Here is an 18,901-nt window from a genome sequence, read left to right on the forward strand (position 1 = left end):
GATGTTTGGCTGGCACTGACTGCATTTAGTCATCACACAGCAACACGTAGCAGTGGAGTCCAACACGAAGCAGGAATGGAGTTGGATCCAGCCAGTTCTGGTGACCTCAGGATAGGAGTCTAGAGGTTGAGACAGGGAAACAAATAAAATAATATAAGCATAGATGCCATTCACTTTATTGCAGAGTTAAAGATCATGATCACTTTTTCTGGTTCCGGCAGACTAAACTAAAGCAGCCTAATTGTGGGTTTGAGGATAAATTGGGTGTATGCCTGGCTAAATAGTCTTTAGTCTAGACTTAAACTGATTGAGTGTGTTGTCTCAAAGTGTTAGGGAGACTATTCCATATCTTAGGAGCCAAATATGAAAAGGATCTACTTCCTTTTGTGGATTTTGATATTCTAGGAACTATTAATAGGTCAGAATTTTGTGATTGAATATAGCATGGTAGAATGTCTCTTAAGTACTGCGGAGCTAGACCATTCAAAGCTTTGTTAACAGAATTAAAAAAATGAATATGAAATTTAACAGGTAGCCAATGTAACGATGATAAAATGGTGCTAATATGATCATATATCTTGGTTCTCGTTAGCACTCTGGCTGCTGCATTTTGAACCATCCATCCATATTCAACCGCTTATCCGAAGTCGGGTCGCGGGGGCAGCTGCTCCAGCAGGGGGCCCCAAACTTCCCTATCCCGAGCCACATTAACCAACTCTGACTGGGGGACCCCGAGGCGTTCCCAGGCCAGTGTGGAGATGTAATCTCTCCACCTAGTCCTGGGTCTTCCCGAGGCCTCCTCCCAGCTGGGCGTGCCTGAAACACCTCCCTAGGGAGGCGGCCAGGGGCATCCTTACCAGATGCCCAAACCACCTCAACTGACTCCTTTCAACGCAAAGGAGCAGCGGCTCTACTCCGAGCTCCTCACGGATGACTGAGCTCCTCACCCTATCTCTAAGGGAGAAGCCCGCCACCCTTCCGAGGAAGCCCATTTCGGCCGCTTGTACTCGCTGACCTAGTTCTTTCGGTCATGACCCAGCCTTCATGACCATAGGTGAGGGTAGGAACAAAAATTGACCGGTAGATCGAGAGCTTTGCCTTCGGCTCAGCTCTCTTTTCGTGATCAACGGTGCGATAGAGCGAGTGCAATACCGCCCCGCTGCCCCGATTCTCCGGCCAACCTCCGCTCCATTGTCCCCTCACTCGTGAACAAGACCCGAGGTACTTGAACTCCTTCACTTGGGGCAAAACTTCATTCCCTACCTGGAGTACGCACTCCATCGGTTTCCTGCTGAGAACCATGGCCTCAGATTTAGAGGTGCTAATCCTCATCCCAGCTGCTTCACACTCGACTGCCAAGCGATCCAGTGAGAGCTGAAGGTCACGGACCGATGATGACATGAAGACAACATCATCTGCAAAAAGCAGCGATGAGATCCCCAGCCCACCGAACCGCACACCTTCCCCACCCGACTACGCCTCGATATCCTGTCCATGAATATCACAAACAGGATTGGTGACAAAGCGCAGCCTTGGCGGAGACCAACCCCACATGGAATGAACTTCGACTTCGTGCGAGGACCCGGACACAGCTCTCGCTTTGGGCGTACAGGGATTGGATCAGCCCTAAGAAGGGATCCCCCACCCCGTACTCCCACAGCACCTCCCACAGTATCTCCGGGGGACCCGGTCATACGCCTTCTCCAGATCCACAAAACACATGTAGACCGGATGGGCATACTCCCAGGCCCCCTCCAGGATCCTTGCGAGTAAAGATCTGGTCCGTCGTTCCACGGCCAGGACGAAAACCGTATTGTTCCTCTTCAATCCGAGGTTTGACAATTGGCCGAACCCTCCTCTCCAGCACCTTGGCGTAAACTTTACCAGGGAGGCTGAGAAGTGTGATACCCCTGTAGTTGGCACACACTCTCTGATCCCCCTTTTGAAGAGGGAACCACCACCCCGTTCTGCCACTCCTTAGGCACTGTCCCAGATTTCCACGCTAATGTTGAAAAGGCGTGTCATCCATGACACCCCTCCACATCCAAAGCTTTCAGCATTTCTGTTCGGATCTCATCAATCCCGGGGCTTTGCCACTGCGGAGTTGTTTGACTACCTCAGTGACCTCCCCAGGGAAATAGAATCTGATCCCCCATCATCCTCCGGCTCTGCCTCTACCATAGAGGGCATGTTGGGATTTAGGAGTTCTTCAAAGTGTTCCTTCCACCGCCCAATAACCTCCTCAGTTGAGGTCAACAGCGTCCCATCTTTGCTGTATACAGCTTGAATGGTTCCCCGTTTCCCCCTCCTAAGGTGGCGGACGGTTTTCCAGAAGCACTTTGGTGCAGACCGAAAGTCCTTCTCCATGGCTTCTCCGAACTTTTCCCACACCCACTGCTTTGCCTCCCTCACGGCCGAGGCCGCAGCCCTTCGGGCCTGTTGGTACCTTGCAACTGCCTCCAGAGACCTCCGGGACAACAAATCCCGGATGGCCTCTTTCTTCAGTCGGACGGCTTCCCTGACCACCAGTGTCCACCACGGTGTTCAAGGATTACCACCCCTTGCGGCACCTAAAACCTTGAGGCCGCAGCTTTCCACCGTGGCTTCGGCAATGGAAGCTTTGAACATTGCCCACTCCGGTTCAATGTCCCCAACCTCCGCAGGGATGCCTGAAAAGCTCCGCCGGAGGTGTGAGTTGAAGATCTCGCGGACAGGGATCTCCTCCAAACGTTCCCAGTTCACCCGCACTACTCGCTTGGGCTTCCCAGGTCTGTCCAGAGTCTTTCCCCACCCCCAATTTTGAACCAATTGAAGTTTATTTCTTGATCTTGCTGGACATCCTCCCAGTAATGTATTACAGTAATCTAGTCTTGTGGTCATGAACGCATTCGTTTTTCGCATCAGCAACATAGAGCGTGTGCCGTAATTTAGCAATATTTCTTCGGTGGAAAATTGCTGTTCTACAAACACTGGTAATTTGATTTTCAAAGGACAGATTGGTATCAAATATATAAGTATTATAATAATATAAGTTCTTCGCTGTTGAAGATGATGTAACCATACATCCATTGAGAATCATATTATATCTTAGTGGCTTTTTTTAATTTTTTTTATTAATTATAATTTTTTATTTATTTTTTTAAAGTTTTTTTGGTCCGAAAATTAGTACCTCTGTTTTATCAGAATTGAGTAGAAGGACATTTCTGGCCATCCAATCTTTTATATAATTGATACACTCTGATGAGAATTGTGAAATCTCATCAGGTTTTGAAGAAATATAAAGCTGTGTGTCATCGGCAGAGCAGTGGAAACTTATTCCACGATTCCTGATAATATCTCCGGGGAGCATATACGAGGAGGCATGCAGAGACCCTAGAACAGATCCCTGTGGCACTCAATATTTTACTTCTGTTTGGTTTGGCAATTCCTCATTTATATAGACAAAGTGGTAGCGGTCTGCTAAATAGGACTTAAACCATGCTAATGCAACTCCACAAATGACAACATAATTCTCTAGCCTATTCAAGAGAATGTCATGATCTATCGCATCGAATGCAGCACTAAGATCTAAAAGCACTAGAAGAGAAATGCAGCCGCGATCAGATGATAAGAGCAAGTAATTTGTAACTCTGATAAGTGCAGTCTCTGTACTGTGATGAGGCTTAAATACTGACTGACATTCTTAATTCGTATATACTATTTCTCTGTAGAAATGAACTTATTTGGGAGGATACTACATTTCTAGTATTTTTGACATAAACAGGAGATTTGAAATCGGTCTATAATTAGACAGTTCTCCAGGATCAAGTTATGGCTTCTTAATAAGCGATTTGATTTCAGCCATTTTAAAGTTACTTTGGACATGTCCTAAGCATAGCGAGAAATTTATAATATTAAGAAGAGGTTCTGAAATTACATTAGATACCTCTTAAGAGCTTAGTTGGTATTGGATCTAACAAACATGTTGTGGCTTTTGATGTTTCAATAAGTTTTGTTAGCTCTTTATAACCTATGACAGCAAAGGATTGAAGTTGCACGTGAGGAAAATTATTAGACACTGTTTTCTGAGGTGCTATGACAGATGCTTGCATAGTTCAAATTTATTTCTGATTATTTCAATTTTATCTGTAAAGAAATGCATGATTTCTGAGGTTGTCTTTCAAAATCTTCTCGTAGTCTTCCTTTTTCATGATTGCTTCGACACTGATGAAATTCCCAGTTCTAGATGCACTGAAACATCCCCACGGCATTATACTCCCAGCGCCATGTTTCACTGTGTGAACAGTGTTCTTTGGGTTGAGCGCCTCTCCCTTCTTTCTCCAAACATAGGCAACATCTCTATGGCCAAAGAGCTCTAGTTTTGTCTCATCTGACTAAAGGACACGTTTCCAGTATGCATCGTTTTTGTCTAGATTGTCCTTGGCAAAATTAAGTCTAGCTTGGAGGTGTCTCTTCTTCAGAAGTGGAGTTTTTCTTGGTCTGCAACCTCGCAGTCCATTCCTGTGCAGGGCTCTAGTGACTGTCTTCGTTGAGACATCAATCCCAAACTTGGCTAAATCATTCACTAGTGTCTTGGCAGTTGTTTTTGTGTCTTTTAGAAACCTCTCTCACCAGTTTTCTTTCCAAGAGTTTTGAAATCTTTTGCTTCCTGCCTCTGTCAGTCTTGTTCTCTTCAAACTTCTTAATACTTCTCACGGCAGTTCTTGACACCTGAAAATGCTTTAAACATGTATAACCTTCTCCTGCTTTGTGAGCATTAACAATTCTTTTTCTCAAGTTTCTTTTGTCTTTGCCATGATGACAGTTTTATATTACTTCACTGGTTGATTTGCAAGATACTAATCCTCAATTTGATTAATTAGGCGAGTTAGGTTAATTAGACAAGTCATTGTATAACAGTGGTTGGTTCTGTTGCCAATGAAACAGATAATTTCTTAAGGGGGCTAATAATATTGACGTTAGCAGTTTTAAAAAAATCCAGGCAAATTGAAATAAGGCTTTCTCTAGAGGAAATATATAATAAGAAATACTGTGTTAAAATCCCCTTGCTCTGTTAAACATCACTTGGGAAATATTTGAAAAAGAATTGAAATTTCATAGGGGCTAATAATTTTGTCTTTAACTTTAATTTTTCTTCCTCCATGATCCCATCTATTTTGTGAAGTGCACCAGTACCTCCTGCAGCAAAGCATCCCCACAACATGATGCTGGCTCACTCTTTTTCCTCCAAACATATCGATGGTCATTATGGCCATATTTCTTTTTTCATCAGAGAAAATCTTTCCAAAAAGTTCTTTGTCCGCATGTGCATTTGCAAACTGTAGTCTGGCTTTTTTATGATGGTTTTGGAGCATTGGTTTCTTACTGAGCTGCCTTTCAGGTTATGTCGATATAGGACTCGTTTTACTGTGGATATAGATACTTGTCTACCCATTTCCTCCAGCATCTTCACAAGGTCCTTTGCTGTTGTTCTGGGATTGATTTGCACTTTTAGCAACAAACTACATTAATTTCTATGAGACAGCTAGACTTGCTACTTTTGTTTGTACAGATGAACGTAGTACCTTCAGGCATTTGGAAAATACTCCCAATGATGAACCAGACTTGGTCCACAATTTTTTTTCTGAGGTCTTGTCTGATTTCCTTTGATTTTCCCATGATGTCAAGCAAAGAGACACTGAGTTTGAAGGTAGGCCTTAAAATACATCCACAGGTACACCTCCAATTCAGCACACCTCCTATCAGATGCTAATTGGTTAATTGTCTAAAGGCTTGACATAATTTTCTGGAATTTTCCAAGCTGCTTAAACCACAGTTAACTTGGTGTATGTAAACTTCTGACCCACTAGAATTGTGATAGTCAGTTAAAAGTAAAACAATCTGTCAGTAAACAATTGCTGGAAAAATGACTTGTGTCTTGCACAAAGTAGATGTCCTAAATGACTTGCCAAAACTACAGTTTGCTAATATTAAATCTGTGGAGTGGTTAATTTTTTTTTAATGACTTCAACTTAAATGTATGTAAACTTCTGACTTGAACTGTTGCTGGTTCTGAACACTGTAACATGTTCGGTTTGTTTTGATGGATGTTCAATGATATGGAAACTAACAATATATTGACTTTATAAAGCCACTTTTGTGCAATTTCTATTCCAATTTTTTTTTATCTGTGACAATAATGTTGTCTCAATTGTGGGGCATTTCTCAGCAAATATTGATTTGAGATTAATTGTTATTATTTCGATTTAATCTGCAAATAATATAACCTTTAAATCAACTGACAGCACTAGTAATTGTTCATTGATCTCTATAGTCACAAACATTAAAACTAAATTGCTGACTTTTGCTGAGTATGTGTGACTGTTGTTTTCAGCTGAAATCACAGCACAGAGATGAAGAGATGTCGAGAGGAGTGATTGAGGAGCTGGAGAGGAGCCTGTACATGGCTGAGGACCTCTACCCTGGTGTCACAGACAGGATGATCAGCCAGATCCTGGAGAGGGTGCAGAGGTCAGACTGACATAACACATAACATTTTCATGTTTCATCCATGTAGAGATCTTTAAATAAAACAATTCTGTCATTATTTACAAACTTAATATCGTTCTGTCTTCCATTGAACACAAAGATAGAAAGGTGCTTGATAGAAATTGGGGAGTATTGGAAGACAATCAATACTACACATTACATTTACATTTATGCATTTGGCAGACGCTTTTATCCAAAGCGACTTACAGTGCACTTATTACAGGGACAATCCCCCCGGAGAAACCTGGAGTTAAGTGCCTTGCTCAAGGACACAATGGTGGTGGCTGTGGGGTTAGAAACTGTGACCTTCTGATTAACAGCCCTGTGCTTTAGCCACTACGCCACCACCACTCCATGTCAAGTGTTGGTGGTGACAATTACATGGTGCATAACATATATAATAAAATATAGGAAATTGCATAATAATTTACACGATAAACACCATTGACAACACTACACAGTATGAGTGAATGATTTGTGTTAGAACTACCCCTTTATACATGCTGCTCTGTCTCTACAGGTTCTCTGTGAGTTAGTGCATGGCTGCGTTGGGTCAATCCAAGCACAACAACCTGGAGGACATGAGCGATGGTCAGGTCTTCTGATCACTGCACCTTAACACACTCACTTTGTTTCTTCCACACTCAAACACACTCACATGTACAGCAAATGGAGAAACGTCAAGTTGCACACTATCTCACAACCAAAAGTAATTTTTGTTTTTCTCCCAAAGAAAAAAATTATAATATATGTGTATATGTATATGTGTGTGTATATATGTATGTATGTGTATATGTATATATATATATATGTGTATATATATGTATATATATGTATATATGTATATATATGTGTATATGTGTGTGTGTGTGTGTGTGTGTGTGTGTGTGTGTGTGTGTGTGTGTGTGTGTGTGTGTGTGTGTGTGTGTGTGTGTGTGTGTGTGTTCAGTTGTATTTATATTATTTTGCCATGTGCTTTTATTTTAGTCTTCAGCTGATACCCAAGGATGTGTTATTTTAATCCATATTTTACTTTGAAAGACACAAAATATCCCTACTGGTTAAATAGATCTGCAGAGCGTTAGGCATTTATTTTGCTTCATTTAACTATACATTTAATATCCCAATCCATTTCCTTTTTTGTTTTAAAATGTAAACTACGATCAATAATATTTATGTGTGGGAGAGTAACAGTGTCTGTATGTTTGTATTCGTTTGGGATTTCTCTTATTGCGCTTTACACACTGTTACCTGTAGCATTACAGAACTGCTGTATGGGAAAAAAAAAATGCATATCATTTCAGTCAAACATATAGAAATACCTCAGATTAAGCAATCATTTTAAAGCAGAACAGCTTGTGGCTCAATGAAAATCCAGTTTCATTTAAACTGCTGGGAAAATGGGAGAGGAATTTTGCTGTGCAAAAGCTACCTCCACCTCTGATCCATAACATTAGGAATTTTTCAGTTGTTTTCTTTTAATTGAGAAGGTAATTCATTTTGAAAGTTCTTGACCTTTTATTTACAGGATACTATGAAAGCCTGTTTTTGTCACATGATAAAAAAATTGCTTTTAAGTCATAATTATAAGATACTAAATCATATTTGTGAGATAAAGTCTTATTTGTTAGATTATTAGAAGTCCTGATTTTGAGATACTTTTATCTCATAATTATAATCTCATGTGTGTCATGTTTGACTTAGTATCTCATAAGTATGCCTTATAATCTCATAGTTATGATTCAGTATCTCAATTATGATCTATAATCTTATTTATAACTGTCTAGGTCTTAATTATAGATACGAAATCATTGAGAGAAAGTCATGTTTCTACGATTATAAGTCATTTATGAGATACTAACTCAGTCATATTAAATTCTCAGTGATTTTCTAAATCATTATGAGTTAAAATTGAGTCAATAATTAAGATTATTGGTTGATTATTAGATAATTTTAACATTAGCATTCATTTGACTTTTTATCTGTTATTTAGCATCATAATCAGGAATTGTAATCTCATAATAGACTTTCTAAATCGTAATTATGTCAAATATATAATCAGGAGATATTGTGATCACGAGAAAGTAGATATTAAATTTGAGAATTTTGACTACCTCATGATTTAGTATCTCATAATTATGACAGTTATGGAAATTATGACTGTAAAAGTCATTATGAGATACTTAATCATTATGAGTCATAATTGAGATTAATCAATGAGATCAGTTATGAGATAATTTTGAGTTTAAGAATTTTGTTTTGACTTTATCAGTGAATTAGTTTTGTAATTGACTTTCTAAATCATAATGATGGGTTTGAAAATTGAGATAAAAAAAACAATTATATCTCATAATTTTGACTTTTTATTTAATCTCACAATTATGTCATAGTATCTCAAAATTATGATTTACCAAAGCATGATTTTTTTATTTATTTTATCTCTCTCCAATGGGCAGAAATGGGCTTCCAAAAGATACAGGACGGTCAGGATAAGATGCTATCTAGCATTGGTCGCAAAATATATTGCCCTTCATTTCTCAGTGATGCCCACTTTTACCATTTCTTGTTTTTGAGGTAATATTTTTATATATAAAAGTAGAGTCACTGTATTTTTGAAGGACATATGCACTTGCACACACTTTGTACGGGGGGGTTATTTTCAAAGCTCTCTTTCTGTGCAGACATTCCACTTACTTTTGAGTAGATCTCAAAGAAACATGCTTCTCTAGCCAGTGAGGACATTTTTACACGCAAACAAATACAGTTAAGCTACCCAAAATGACAGCGAGTGCTTTAAGCTCACATTAAGGGAACAGGTATAGAAACTTGGCTTTCAAGCGCTATAAAGATTTTTTGTTTTATATATTTATATATTTCTATGATGAGGGATATACTTTTTTTTTTTTTTTTGCCAAGCATGTAAAGGGTGCCATCACTGGTATGGTGGTGATGTCATATGTGTTCCAGTTGGCTTTAAGAGACTATGCCAACAGTACATCCCATTGTGCCTAAAGTTCTCTATGTAAATGTGATGTCTTCTCAAACAGCTTTAAAACGAACACATGTTGCCAGACTGCTGGAAGATTTTAGAGCAATAAAAGTGTTTAGTACATTTTTATATTTCTTTGTAGAAATGTAGATGCAGAAACTAGGTTTTGTATATTTCTTCTTTAGAGTTTTTGTAAATTCAAATTGCCACAAATCTTTCAAGGCTGTATCATATATATATATATATATATATATATATATATATATATATATATATATATATATATATATATATATATATATATATAATATATCTGTTCTTTTTTCTTATTTGACTTCAACTGTTACAAATTAGTTTTTGTTTGGTGTGGCAAATAAAGATGTAAATTATGACCATTGAATGTGATTGTATGCTGTTTTCCCATGATAGAACATTTCCACTTATTGCACACATTCACAGTTAATTAACTATACATTTAAAATGATGAAATCACACACTGTGGTCCAAATAGAATATAGTTATTTTGACTGGATTTATTATTCATTCTTACAGTTTTACATGTTTAAATATTGTTACTAATAACTCAAGATACTCCAGGATATATTATCTGGTTCAGTAGTTAAAATAATGTTGGAAGATGTTCTGAAAGGTATGGATTGGCATTAACACTTATTTTCATTTCGATTAGTACTATATTCATATATTTTTTGTAATGGAATCGGTATTGGATGTGAGAATTCGTCAGAAGTATTGAAAGTATCAATACTTGAGGATCTATTCACCCATCACTACTGAAAGGTAGATACACCTATGCATCCTAGAGGAGTTTTTTTTTTTTTTTTTATATGTATAATTTGCAACCAATAATCCTAAAGATTACTAATGGGATCGAATAAGTATCATGTAAAGCCACATCCACACTAATCCGATTTCATTTGAAATGCATTAATTTGCTGCATTTACACCTTTCATCCACACTAGAATGGTTTCTCCACCAAAGACAGCATTTCAGAAATGCTCTCTATTACTTAATACTTAAGACAATGATAAGGTTAAGAAATGAATAGTTTTCAAATGAAAACAGATTCATGTGGATGTGGCCTTAGAATGTCCTTGTTGGTTTCAAATTACGATAGAAATTCCAATAGCTATCCTGAACATTCCATTATGATTTTTTGAAAAAGAAAGCAGAATTACTGCATGTTGACAAATCTTTGTAGAACGTAATAGCACAATTTTATCTGCTATGGCTCTAAGGGGCCTCAAAGTTAGGAATATTCACATGAGACAAATGTATTCTAGGATTTATTATTAGGATGTTCAGTGATGTTCATGATGAGCAAAATCAGCATACCCATGGTGTAATATAATGTTAAACTTTTTTATTCTGTACTGAATTACTGAATAAAATATATTCTGAACTGATTTACTGTTGCATATTCCACTAACGTCTGTCTGCTGATTTGAAAAATGTTCCTTTAGGAGAAATATATGTCCAGTAAGGCAAGTAGTTGACAAAGCTAGACCCTTCAACATCATTGTCTTGTTGGCAAACTTGTACCCACATATACACCACAAAACACAACCATCTCTTCAAGCCAAACCATATTTGATATATTATGATTAACAAAATAATGCTAGTATAACATTTAAAGACAAACTAAAAATGTGTACATAAAAATGTTACTTTCAATGGAACTCTATGGAGTAATTGTATGCTTGCCCAATATTATACTTCCATTATTATGTAAGTTCTTAACATATTTTTGGCTGAAATTATGCCCCGAGGCAATCAACAGCATGCCACAGATGTTGTTTACAGAGTCTAGCATGTATTAACCCAGGAATATTACTTAATATGGCTTTTGCCTTTTCAAAATGGTTGCAGGTGCAACTGTTTGGCAGTTCAAAATGGTATTCTGGCTGAATACTGCAAAAGTCTTTCTAGCAAGTCATTCCACTGGTGGCCATCTTTGGAATGCTCCCAGGCAGCCATTTCCATTCATGCCAGTGCAGCTCCTATCTACTTGAATGGGGGAACACTGAAATCTCAAAATCGGTTGGTCAAGATTACGATCAAAGAACATATTTCAAATCAGCAATAAAATCTGACAGCACTAGTATCATAAATTATGCTGCTTAACCTCATATTACACTAAATAACATTTTCCAGGCTTGTATAGCTAATGCGCATGTGTGTTCTCGAGTTGATCTACTGGCAATGTCTGTATCTAAAAGGTGATTGGCTCTTTTACCTGTAAGATGGGACTTCCGTTCTACATCCGTTGACCATTGGATGCTTAGAGCTCCTTGGTTGGGTGTTCCAATTTCTCCCATTCATTTTAATAGAAGTGGCCCGTCTCTGATACTGCACAGTATACTGTTTACTGCCTACTATTTTTTAAATATAGTGAGTGAAACCATTTCAGTTAACGTTTCAAACTTTTGTATGCTACATTATCACATGACCTCACTAAGGTTGTCACAGGACATTAGGAAATATGGTTGTTTTGCATGCTCAATCCAATTTAGAGTTAAAATGTCTATATTTGGCAGTCCAAAATTTGTAATGTGATTCACCGGCACCCACTGTTGTGCTCTTTAGGCATCAGTTTTTAGATCTCAGGACTTTAGTGCAGCTGTAGCAGAGGACGTGCAGTCTTTGTCCTCATCTAGCCTCAAGCTTCCAGAGGAAATTCCATGTGTGCCAGAGGAGCAGAATGCACCAGTCTGCCGAGCCCAGGGCAGTAGAACAAACATGCCACATCCGAGTCTCTGTGGCTGAGTTCTTTCTTACTGCCCTTTACTGCTCGATCCAGCAGTGGAGAGGGAGGTGGGCCATGCTGGGCCTTGCTGATGAGACAGTTGAGGGTAGTGACCAAGAGGGCGAAACTCAGCAGCTGGCTGACAAGACTGGCTAGATGAACGGCGGGGAAGGCCCGTTTGGTAGCTGCTGTCGTCGCTGAAGTGGCCTTGCTCTTCTCTGCTGAAGTCTGCGCGATCTCGGTCTGCGAAGCTAGCCACTCACCCTGCAAAGTAAAACCCTGGTGCCAACCCCAATGCAGGAGGCCAAGCTAGCCCACCATACGGGAAGCCAGTAGAGGATACAAAGAAGTGGATGGTATCATCCAAGAAGCAAGCTTGCAACTGTGGCTTTAAGACTATGTGCTTTGTAGCTGCAATTCGACAACAAGAATGGTGTGCCAAAGTGATCCAGAAACAATCTGAACAAAATGAAAACCATATTAAAGGAATAGGTCATTTCAGAGAAGCAATATTCTCTCATTATTCACTTACCCTGATGCCATTCCAGATGTGTATAACTGTCTTTCTTCAGCAGAACATGAATATTTTGGGAAGAAAATAGAACTCTGTCAGGTCCTTATAATGCAAATAAACAGGTGCCAGCAATTTGACGGTCCAAAAGTCACATTTAGGCAGCATAAAAGTAATCTACACGACTCCATCTTCCAAAAATCTTTATTAGTGTTCTTCTGAAGAAAGACAGTCATGCACATCTGGGATGTATCAGAGTAAGTGAATAATGAGGTTTGGGTGAACCATCCCATTAGCTCATTATTTGATCGCACTGCCAAAAATTATGTAAAAATGTTAAATGACTATTTATTAGAGCTAAAACTGTACGCCATTCACATGTAGTGTATTAATGTGACAACAATATAGCATACTACTATTTGAATCACTCACCGTTGCATAACGCCTGTTGTGTCACTTGCTATTTTATTTTTTTAAAGTATACTGTGCAGCAAGCTAGTATTCTCCCCTTTTTCTCTCCAATTTGGAATGCCCAATTCCCGATGCTCTAAGTCCTCGTGGTGGTGACTTGCCTCAATCCTGGTGGCAGAGGACGAATCTCAGTTGCCTCCATGTCTGGGACTTTCAATTCGCACATCTTATCACGTGGCTTGTTGAGTGCGTTACCGCAGAGAAATAGCACATGTGGAGGCTCATGCTATTTTCCACATCATCCACACACATCTCAACATGCGCCCCACCCAGAGCGAACAACATTGTGGCGACCCCGAGGAGGTTACCCCATGTGACTCTACCCTCCCTGGCAACCGGGCCAATTTGGTTGCTTAGGTGACCTGGCTGGAGTCACTCAGCACGCCCTGAATCGAACTTGCGACTCCAGTGGAGGTAGTCAGCATCTTTACCAGTAAGCTAGTATTAAGGTTCCCATTCCTTTTGAACAATTAATTTCCATGCGTTTTCGGATTAAATATTTTAGTTGAGCATAATTGGATAAATGGATATTCACTAGTACCGATATTGGTTTTTCATGGCCGATGCTGACACTGATATCTAGAGAGCAGGATGGCCATTGAAAGTGAGAACTTTTGGAACACCTAAACAAACATTGACTGATGCGATCACCACAACATAGCTAAATATCGGATGAGTAATTGGCTTTGAATAATACTATTAAAGACTGGATGTACCTGCTTGGAGACATCAGTGAGCAGGTCAGGTGAGGATCTGCACTGCCATGTGTCATAGTAATTTTTACAGTACTTCCTGAAGCGAACAGAATGACTCATTATTTTAGACACACTAACCTTTCACAGAAATATGAATACGTTTTTAAAAAGCACTTCTACACACTCCTTACCTCTGAAATGGCAAGTCCTTCTCTTCATTCTGCACACAGTCCAACAGTTGCTTTTGAGTCCTACCACTGTTGTTAGAAAATGTGTATTTTTATACAATCATTTACTGTTAAATTGTTTTCATTTGTTAAATTGTTTTTCATTTTCAATTGTTTTCATAACCCGATATATCGTCCAGGCTGATGAATTGGTCAATATTTATCAATTTTTGTTTTATTGCCATTGACCGATTAAATAAAGTATTAAAGGAAGTTCAGCTCAGTCGACTGCATTTGTTGCTTAACGTTGATTACCACAAAATAATTTCGTTTGCTTAAATACAAATAATCTGTAGTATTGTAATGTTTTATGTATCTGCCTGTATCTAAAGCAAGATCCCTTGCTGTAGAGGAGCAATTTTTGCTTGCACTTTGGTTCCTCCGATAGACTGAAGAAAGCGTGATATTCCACACACATTTTCCAGAAGGCCTTACAAACATCACGACTGGCCATGGAAAACTACTGTGTCCTTATAGGAAGGCTGAGAATACAAGAGGCATGGATATTAGTGCTTTTTTTTAAAAAGCAGCATGAAGCTTTTCTGACAAAGAATAAAAATGATTATCACAATCTTTGCATGAATTTTATCAAAAAGTACTGAGTTTACGGATATTAGCCCAGCTGAAGGGGTTTATTTTGGTATTCCCCTTAAAATGCAACAACAAAACTGTTATCAGTTAATGAAGATGTTTTTGGCAGGTTAAAATCAGACCTTTTTAGCACAGGTGAAGTGCCAATGCTCTGTAACTTACAGGAACAGCTCAATTATTACTTTTTCAGTCAATGCTTAACTTGGCCTTACCTGGGACTTGAAGGTGTTTTCCACCAGGGATACTTATTATAAATTCTTTATACCTGAAAGACCAGCACTCCAGGGTGAGTGACAGCCAGATTAATTCTCATGTCTTTTCCATCGCTGGCTGCATGAGGCCGGATGCCATACATGTCCAGTTTTTGGGCCACTTCAAGCAACTGGTTATCTGCTTCAGCTGGGGGTTGACCTCTGGAGCACAATTTTACAAGCATTCGTCAATTTTCACTGTTTCAGAAGAATGAGATTTTTTTGTGTCTTAATCGTTTCGCCGTCTGTCTGCAGTTGCGTGGTTTAACGGATAGTTCACCCAAAAAAGAAAACTCTCTCATCATTTACATGCCATCTCAGATGTGTATGAATTTATTTCTTCTGCAGAACACAAATTTAGATTTTTAGAAGAATATTTCAGCTCTGCAGGTCCATACAATTTAAGTGAATGGTGACCAGAACTTTGAAGCTCCAAAATCCATATAAAGGGAGCATAAAAGTAATCCATATGACTCCAATGGTTAAATGAATGTCTTCAGAAGACATTGATATGCGATAATGATATGTGTGGGTGAGAAATGGATCAATATTTAAGTAAGAATGTGAAATTTAAAGTGGAGATTAACTGTGCAGGGAGGAGAATTTACAGTCTAGTTAAAAAAGGACTTAAATGTGTATCTGTTTCTCACCCACATCTATCATATCGCTTCTGAATATGTGGATTTAACAACTGGAGACTAATGGATTATTTTTATGCTATTATATAGCATTTTTTGGAGCTTCACAATTTTGGCACCAATTCACTTGAATTGTATGGACCTGCAGAGATGAAATATTGTTCTAACAATCTTCATTTGAGTTCAGCAGAAGAAAGTCATACACATCAAGGATGACGTGATGGGATTGTTTTATTTTTGGGTGGACTATCCCTTTTACTCACTACTGTGACATGTTAGGGCTAAGAGAAACTTAAAAAACGAAAGTCCAATACAAAAAAAAAAAGATAATTGCTGGGTCTCAGGAGGATAAAGACCTTTGAAGCCTGATGTATCAAATATGATTAAAAAAAATCACATATTAAAAATAATTTGCAGATTTTGCTCTTATGGAAAGAAATTGGTACTTTTATTCACCAAAGTGGCATTCAACTGATCACAGTGTATAGTCAGGACATTAATAACATGAAATATTACTATTACAATTTGAAAAAAGATTCATTAGTTCTCATCAAAAAATCCTCCACATGCAGCAATGACCGCTTTGCAGATCCTTGGAATTCTAACTGTCAGTTTGTCCAGATACTCATGTGACATTTCACCCCACACTTCCTGCAGCACTTGCCATAGATGTGACTGTCTTGTCGAGCACTTCTCATGCACCTTACAGTCTAACTGATCCCACAAAAGCTCAATGGGGTTAAGATCCATAACACTCTTTTCCAATGATCTGTTGTACAATGTCTGTTTTTCTTTGCCGACTCTAAACTTTTCTTTTTGATTTTCTGTTTCAAAAGTGGCTTTTTGTTTGCAGTTCTTCCCATAAGGCCTGCACCCCTGAGTCTTCTCTGTACTGTTGTACATGAAACTGGTGTTGAGTGGGTAGAATTCAATGAAGCTGTCAGCTGAGGACATGTGAGGTGTATATTTCTCAAAGTAGAGACTCTGATGTACTTATCCTCTTGTTTAGTTGTACATCTGGCCTTCCACATCTCTTTCTGTCCTTGTTAGAGCCAGTTGTCCTTTGTCTTTGAAGACTGTAGTGTACACCTTTGTATGAAATCTTCAGGGTTTTCTTTTTTTTTTTTGGCAGTTTCAAGCATTGTATATCCTTCATTCCTCAAAACAGTGATTGACTGACAAGTCACACATGTTATTGCTGAAACATCAATAACATCAATGATAAAAATAGGAAAACAAAAGCAATATCAACAAAGTTTTCTCAGTACAAAAAGGTTTTTCATTCAGTGGCATAGCCAGAATATGACTTGTGGGTAGGCCACAATAAATAACTTTCCAATTTTTTTGCAGCTCACTAATTGTAGCATGTGTGCAAGACAAATAAAGCAAACAATTGATGCTAGACAAATAAAGACTTGACTTGATTTCCATTAAGATACCTTATCAGTTTCTCTGTACCTTTAATGGGAGATCTTGTTTTGTGCTCCTCATGACAATGCTCAGTTCTAATTTGACTAATTATGATGTCTAATCATCTTTTCTTAAAACAAACAAACAATGCAAAACAAAAAACAAACCCCTCAAAACTTTTGTATTATTGCAATGTGATTTACTGGCTGATTATCGCTCAGATGACATCTCTAGAGCAGTTAACAGACAGCCAATTAGATCTCATTGCCATTTATTTTTTCAATTATGTTGTTTTCTTAATTTTGCAAATTTGTTATGATTTGTTTTAGAAAAGATTTTCAGATATCAGAATGTATGCATTTTCTTTTACCATTTCATATTTGAAGTCAGAGAATAATCTTAAATATTTCTGGTGGACCTGGGTCCAGTTTGGGCCCGCCGTGGCTATGCCCCTGTTTTCATTATTGTGCAATGACATCATTACAGCACTTGCAGCATCAGAAACATATGAGCATGTATATTTTCTGTATGTCCTATAGAGGGCATGAGATATTAAGAAAATAAAGGTAGGACTGACACACTAAATAAAAGTAGTTTTTTATTTATTCACAAATACATGTTTAGGTTTTTCCCTCTTTGACCTCCATCTGGCATCAGCAATTTTACAAGCACACTGCTGATAACTAACAAATCATCTTATTAAAAAAATAAGACAATGGAAGAAAACAGCATTTGTGCAAATTGGATAAACCAGAAATAACTCTGGTAAAGGTGTCACAAACAATGTGAAATCGGGGTTACGGGCACAAATCTATGTGTACCAATCAGTTTATGCATAAAGCGTTTACGATCTTACCCTAATAAAGGCAGAGGCTATTTGTTCTAAGTGTGAATAGCAACAAAAGGCATCTTCTTTGCACTTAGTGCAGATTTAAAATTATTTAAAGGGATTCTTGATATCTTAAATAGAGTTGCCATGGCAATGCATTAAATGTCATTATTCCTTTTTATGTACATTCACATGTTTTTGAGGTATTTGGCATGCTTACATTTTCATGATATTTTGCACACATCAGAGCTGTCGGTCATTAGGCCAAGGCATAAGTCAACACATGGGCGCCACCTTTTGACAAAAAAGGTGGGGTCAGTTTCTTCTATGGTCACCAAACTTGCTACATATACTTTTCTCATCAAGCTGGACAACTTTGAATGTTACAGTCATTGGATCCGCCCAACAGGAAGTCGGCCATTTTGGATTGAATGTGCATTTCTTTGATTTGCAGGCCTGAGGCTTTTGAATACTCCTCCTAGGGGTTTCATGTGATTGTCACCAAATTTAGGCAGTATTATTAAGACATTGAAGATGCTAAATTGCAGACTGATTTTTTATGTATCTAATGGTGTTGCCATGGCAAGGCAATAAATTAAGGGCAAAAATGTGAAACAGGAATTTATATCTTCTGTGTACATTGTATGATTTTGATGAAAATTCAGCTTTACGTTTGGTAATGTGGTTTGATTGCACTTATGCTGCTATTATGGTTCACGGTCATAGCACCACTAACTGGTAGCAGGAAGTAAGGCCATTTTAACAGACTTTGAAATAGCCCTCTTGTGCTTAAAATTTTTTTTTTTTGAATAATGCTAAGACACTGCTGGTGTACAATTGTAAAGGGAAGCCATGGCAACACATTCATTGTTTTCTTCACATGTTTGAGTGTAAACATAAACGGTGGTAATTCATGAATGCTAAGGAGTACAGACCAAAGCCTGGTCTATTTTTAAAGAAGACACTTGGCACTTTATTGTGCAAATGAAAGCAGTT

The 18,901-nt window shown here is 38.3% G+C and overlaps 1 protein-coding gene across 3 annotated transcripts in view; it reads left to right on the forward strand.

Annotated features, from left to right (window-relative positions):
- Window positions 1-9,739, forward strand: part of LOC127624777 (serine/threonine-protein kinase 26-like) — a 46,434-nt gene extending 36,695 nt beyond the window's left edge. For all 3 annotated transcript variants that reach the window (XM_052099651.1, XM_052099653.1, XM_052099652.1), the window contains 2 exons: window positions 6,374-6,510; window positions 7,049-9,739. In XM_052099651.1, coding sequence (XP_051955611.1) covers window positions 6,374-6,510; window positions 7,049-7,064 — 153 coding nt within the window. In that variant the 3' untranslated portion in view covers window positions 7,065-9,739. The remainder of the gene's footprint in view (window positions 1-6,373; window positions 6,511-7,048) is intronic.
- Window positions 9,740-18,901: the final 9,162 nt, after the last annotated feature.

This window comes from Xyrauchen texanus, chromosome 31, assembly GCF_025860055.1.
Source record: "Xyrauchen texanus isolate HMW12.3.18 chromosome 31, RBS_HiC_50CHRs, whole genome shotgun sequence".
NCBI classification, from domain to species: Eukaryota; Metazoa; Chordata; class Actinopteri; order Cypriniformes; family Catostomidae; genus Xyrauchen; species Xyrauchen texanus.